This window comes from Echiichthys vipera (genome assembly GCF_963691815.1).
Source record: "Echiichthys vipera genome assembly, chromosome: 4".
Lineage (NCBI taxonomy): Eukaryota > Metazoa > Chordata > Actinopteri > Perciformes > Trachinidae > Echiichthys > Echiichthys vipera.
This window is the reverse complement of record NC_139829.1, coordinates 5,816,544-5,822,543: the sequence shown is the minus strand read 5'-3', so window position 1 is coordinate 5,822,543 and position 6,000 is coordinate 5,816,544. Positions and strand designations below refer to the sequence as shown.

The window sequence follows — 6,000 nt, the reverse complement described above, 5'->3', positions numbered from 1 at the left end:
ACACCAAAAGCCTTCAGAGCCGTTCTCTGGTGTTCTTTTAAACAAGAAATATTCTCTAGATTGGACAACATGGATGAAATAGCAGCCTTGATGTTGACGCCTGCTTCCAGTCGTTCTCCACTACGTCACATCTATTAAACCCTGCCAGCGGTCCTGATTGGCCTGACCCTTTTTTTCGAACCCTGAAATCCCTCTGCAATGGAATAATCCCGGATGGTTGAGTGGAGCTAGGCGGAGTCAAGGGGGAAGCAAGGTGGAACGAAAATCATCTGGCAATAGTCAGGTTAAGGGCCCTCTATTCCAGTTTGGAAACAGAGGTTATCCCTCAGGTCTAAAGCAGGGCAGTGGACTGGCCCCATCTTTTGGAAGCTTTGACAGAGGTTTACGTGTTACAGGTTCACAGTAGAATGTGTGGAGTTTGCACGTTTTCCCCGTGTCTGCGTGTGTTTTCTCTGGGTTCTCCGGTTTCCTCCCACAGTTCAAAGACATGCAGGTGTTAGGTTCATTGATGACTCTGTTTGTCTCTATGTGCCCTGTGATAGACTGGCGTCCTGTCAAGGGTGGACCCCGCCTCATGCCCGATGGTAGCTGGGATCGGCTCCATATGTGTGAGAAGCTACCCCGCTGTCTGACCACAGTGTGATGGAGAGGGCTCTGATCATTGTCTATGATGGATAATACTCCAGCCTGAGACCAAGTACAGAGCCAGCCTTCCTGGTGTTTTTTATTAAGTCTGTTGGTGTGACTGGCTCTGATGCTGCTGCCCCAACACACAGCAGCAAAGAAAATGGCGCTGGCAACAACCGAATGGTAGAAGATCTCCAACATCTTGCTGCACACGTTCAAGGATCTCAGCTTCCTAAGGAAATAGAGCCTGCTCAGCCCCTTCTCGTACACAGCCTCTGTGTTAGATTTCCAGTCCAGTTTGTTGTCAAGAAGAACTTTCTGGTGTCGGATGAGCTGCCACACCTAGTGAAGGTCGAGGGCCTTGACGGACCACATCTGGGTGGCAGGGGCTGGCTCTGGGGACGTGGAACGTCACCTCTCCATGGAGGAAGAAGCAGGAGCTTGTGCGAGAGGTAGAGAAGCTTAGTCATCCGTGAGGAACTCCTGTGAGATGGTTCAGGCCCGTTAAACTGGGAGGAGGTCTCGGTGGAGAGATTATCCCCTAGTTAGAGCTGGTAAATGAGGCCCGGGAAAGGGAAGTTTGGGGTTCCATGCTAGAGCTGCTGCCCCCCCCCCCCGCGACCCAACCCCGATAAGCCGTTGAAGATGAGTGAGTGAGTGACACCACATTATGTTTCTTCTATCACAGGAGTGGGAGCTCGTGGTGAGACTGGACATCTGGCAATTTTTTTCATGAGCTGAAATTAAAGATTTAAGACTTTTTGTTTTATACATGAAAGGCCTGTACCTCTCAAATTCAATTCAATTCAATTCAATTCAAAAAACTTTATTTGTCCCCGGGGGGCAATTCAGGGCACACAGAGCAGCATTGCTCAAGATACTGACTAAACATTAAACATGTAGTTAGCATCTTATTAGTTGTGAAAACACCTCTCTAGTGACAAGCTATGCTCAGATACAAGTCAGTATAGTCAATGTGATACATTTAAGGACACAAAGTGGAGAAAAAGACAGGGTCTTCACAGGAAATAAAGCATTTGAACTCTTTATCATGTGATTATTTACTAAGTCAAACCCTGTTTTCACACGTCTGACTGCTGCTGTAAACTCATTATGAAGAAGACGATGAATCACACATTAGAAGAACAAGTAGATGAAAGTGTGATAATCTCTGCAGTGTTTACAAAACGTCGGGCCAAGCCAAGGCCAAAGGTCAGACTGCTCAACCACGACGGCCTGCTTACTTTGATCTGTCACCACCATTTAAAAATCAATGAGCCGCTCACAGCGAGGAAGAGGCGGAGTCCTGCACAGACAGAAGGATAACAGGCGCTGCAGGAGACGACTGAACACACAGCAGAACTTGAGACTCTGACGTGATGGAGCTCTATCTGGACCTGCACTCCCAGCCCTGCCGCTCCGTCTTCCTGTTTGCCAAAGCTGTCAGGATTCCCTTTGAGTTTAAGTTGGTGGACCTCGCGGCAGGTAATCCCACAGACAGACATATAGACAGAGACTTTGTGAATGCATGCATCTGATTCCTGTGTGTCGTTAGTAGAGATTAGCTCACGCGTTTGGAAACGTGCACAAAGAGTCACCAGATGTTTGTCGAGTTTGACGCCCTGCAGACTTTACACTAGTTGCATAAGCTCCAGCCCCAGACATCTGCGGTTGCAGTATGATTGGAGCCTTTTTCTTTCTCTTCACGTTGGTAACTCTGTAAAACATTTTGGAGGCCATAGGATTTTAACTCCCCTTCTGGGCCCTCAGTTTGCGTTTCCACATTTCACCCAGAAAGCTGACTGTCATTCTGAACCAGCGAGGAGTAGAGTTACATTAACTCTTAGATGACTGACTTTAAACGGGCAAACAGTGGGTTGGATGTCGTGGGTCGGAGGTCAAAGCATCCAGACAAAACATTCCTGCGTCCCTGAGGTGATCGAGTTTAACAGAGACGTGCTGGAGGAAAGAAAACAAAGGACAGAGAAGTTTTTGAAAAGCAGATAAGAATGAAAAGGGGAGGGAGATTTTAAACAAACGTTCGTTTCATATTGTTCCGTTCTCTCTTTTCCTCTAAATGGTGGAACAACTCTTTGCATACCTGCAATCTTTTTTATAATATTTTTATAACACTTCCGTGATGCTCATGTGTTGTTTTTGTTTTTGTCCCAGGAGAGCACTTTGGCGAAGAGTTTGGAAAAATCAGCACCTTGAGGAAGGTTCCTGTCATGAAGGATGGAAGCTTCATTCTGACTGAAAGGTACAGCCATGCTTTGGGTTTAGGACTCACTTCTTCACATCTGAAGTTGAATAGTTTGAAGGAAGCCAGTGAGGAAGAGTCTGGGTTCTTTCAAAGGCTGCTGTCACAGTTTTCGGGGTCAGTTCCTCTGATTTTTCTTCACGCTTGTCTTGTGTTGCAGCGTTGCCATCCTGAAGTACATGGCGCAGAAACATGCGGGGTCAATGGCTGATCACTGGTATCCGACTGAGCTGCGGCAGCGAGCTCGTGTTAATGAATACCTCTCATGGCAGCATATGAACCTCCGAGCTCACGGGTCAAAGGTTTTCCTGCTCAGAGTACGAGACCCACATCAACCCCGGTGCTGTGTCCTCACCTGACACGCTTCAGTACACACATTTGATTTTTTTCTTGTGGCACTGACATTTTCAGAGAGTACTGCTTGGTTTTTATCGTTTTGAAACCTTATTGTTTTATACTTAGCAATATTTGTATTCATTCAAATTTGGCCGGGTGGTTAGAAACCCATTTTTCTGTAGTGTGACAGACTTAGATCACACTTGTAATCGCTTTACACAATCTTTAAAGTCACATTCATGTGTTGTTTATGTCGACATTAACTTTTCTAGCACTTTCACACTATCATGCTAATGATTCACCAAAGTCATTAAGAATCATCCTCAGAAGGGCATGGATGTACCAAATGGCAATCATGGCAATCCATCCAATAGCTGTCCAACGTTGTTGTCCTCATGACCAAAATGTACTTATAAATATCACATATTGGGAAAAGATGCCACACTGTACACATGTTACCGAATATTATAGATGCACTATAATGCTAGTTTTCAGAGTCATATTTGTATTTTTGAGGTCAGCTACAATAGGTTTACATGCTTTGATCTTCAAAAAACACATATTGCTCATAGTGTCCATTGCTGCAGCACCCATGCAGCATCTCTGTTTGGCTCTGTCTGAGCTTCTGCCCCTCCGCCCGAAAAGCCCAGTGTGCTCTCATTGGTCTGCTCTGCTGTGATTGGTCAATTGCAACATTATCATTATTATGCTGAGGCTACGTTGTTGTACCAAAGCCTAACCGCTCGTCTTTGCAGGCTCTGTTTCCTGTCATCATGGGCTCAGAGGTCCCGAAGGAGAAGATGGACGCAGCCGTTGAGGATCTGAATCAGTCGCTCAAAATGCTGGAAGAGAAATTCCTGCAGGACAAACCATTCATCATCGGAGACAAAGTCTCTCTGGCGGATCTGGTGGCTATCGTTGAGATCATGCAGGTAATACTTCTTCTGTTTCTACTGCTGGTATATGAATAAAGCTATGAATCTGTCCGTGTGTTTGTAATTTGCATATCTCGAGAACTGTTCATCCGATCTACTTCACACTTTCCGGGTGTATTGCTGGCGACCTAGTGAATTTGGTGTAATTTGGCCAGATGGTGGCACTACAACAATAAACTTTATAATTTGGCCTGTAACTTTTGAAGTGTAAGTCACAGCACCTAAAGCTGAGGTCCATGAATCTCGAGGACATTTGGATTCAGCTTTGTTGTTCTAAGATCTAGACGTGCGGCACAAAGGCAGTGGGGCTTGAAGACCTTTGAATGGCTTACCAACCTTTGCAAAATACCTCCCCCCCCCCATATATATTTACATTTAACATTTTGACACATACAAAATGATACAGTGCAATAGCTTCATAATCATAACCATAGCATTGTCATTTTTGTTGATCTTAGTTTGATTTGTTTCAGAGGAGCTATGTAAATCAAATGTATTGTTGTATCATTATTACCGTATTGGCCCGAATATAAGACGACCCTCCATTTCTTTTCTTTAGAATCAAGCTTGGAAAAAGACTATTTGAAGACCAAATCTTGTTTTAATAAAGAAAATAATTGTATATGCAAATAAGGATTATAAAAAAATGTAATCTGCGATTTCCAAAGCCTTCAGCTGAATAACGGCTCTCGTAATGGCTGTTTCCTAATTCCTCTTTTGATTGACGCATTTTAAAGAGGGTCTTTTTGGGCTCACCATCTTCCAACATTACAGTCTGTGCCAACGTGTTTCGTGGCTGCTTGACAGTTGTTGGACTCCGCTGCGTTAATCACCATTATCTTAAAATTGGCGTCATAACTCCTCAGTTGTCGTTTAGCTAAGTTGTAGTTGTGAGTCACGGCTCTACGCTATATCCAACCCCACTTTTTTAGACATATGTCCAGTAAAAAAACCTGTCTTATATTCACGCCAATACGGTATGTCATTAAAATGTTGATCTCTTTATTTAACTTATTAGGAAAATGTTTACTGAGGTGATGAATCAAGTGAGAAGTCAGCTCATTTTTCTCATTGACTTCTATTCAATCACACTTTATTTTTGGAGTCAGCCCCCTGCTGGACTGAGGTTGTTCGCTGTGTTTTGCAGCCCGTAGGAACAGGCCTGGACGTGTTTGAAGGCCGGCCGAAGCTGACGGCCTGGAGAGAGCGAGTGAAGAAGGCGCTCGGTGAAAAGCTGTTTGACGAAGCTCACGAGGTGATCATGGAGGTGGGCAGCCTGCCGCAGAAGATGCAGAACAACAGCGGCCTGGAGATGCTCAAACCAAAGTTTCAGAAGATTTTCAGCTGAGCACAAACACACAGATGAAACCACTGTCAATAAATGATCTTAATGGGATTTATATTGTGAATGTTCTCAGCAGAATTCCTGTGCATCTCGTGAAGTCTGATTTAGGTAAACCCCTGCAGAAAAACAACAGAATTTGATTTGCCGAAAAAAGGAAAACATTTTTGTCTGGAACTTTTTAAGCCGGGAATGAGGACAAACATCTCATTGTGTATAAGACATGTGTTTCATTCCTGCTGAACTGTCATGAATGAATCCATGATCCCCACAAAGCAACTATTCAAACCCTGCATCAATAAAAAGAAACATTGTTAAATATTTTGTCTCGTAAACTCAATCTGCAGATTAATGTTATCTACAGCTGTCCGATAAATTCAGTGGGGTGTAAAGTGCTGTATTTCCCTGTTTTTAGTGGAATGAAATGGAAAAAGTGCTTTGGGTGTCCGACGTTTCAGCTCCGCACAAGTGACGGCTGCAGAGACTTGGTCATTGTTTTC

General features: G+C 44.2%; 1 protein-coding gene across 1 annotated transcript; it reads left to right on the top strand.

Moving 5' to 3' along the window:
- Positions 1–1,974: 1,974 nt before the first annotated feature.
- Positions 1,975–5,789, top strand: gstt1a (glutathione S-transferase theta 1a). Its single transcript, XM_083912314.1, has 5 exons — positions 1,975–2,112; positions 2,800–2,887; positions 3,048–3,204; positions 3,979–4,155; positions 5,306–5,789. The coding sequence occupies exons 1-5, from the start codon at positions 2,007–2,009 to the stop codon at positions 5,504–5,506; spliced, it is 729 nt and encodes a 242-aa protein (XP_083768440.1). The 5' UTR covers positions 1,975–2,006; the 3' UTR covers positions 5,507–5,789.
- The last annotated feature ends 211 nt before the right edge of the window (positions 5,790–6,000 follow it).

Coding starts and splice junctions, on each gene's coding strand:
- gstt1a (XM_083912314.1), top strand. CDS start 2,007: ATGGAGCTCTATCTGGACCTGCACTCCCAGCCCTGCCGCTCCGTCTTC. Junction 2,888..3,047: donor AGCTTCATTCTGACTGAAAG/GTACAGCCATGC, acceptor CTTGTGTTGCAG/CGTTGCCATCCTGAAGTACA. Junction 3,205..3,978: donor CAAAGGTTTTCCTGCTCAGA/GTACGAGACCCA, acceptor TCGTCTTTGCAG/GCTCTGTTTCCTGTCATCAT.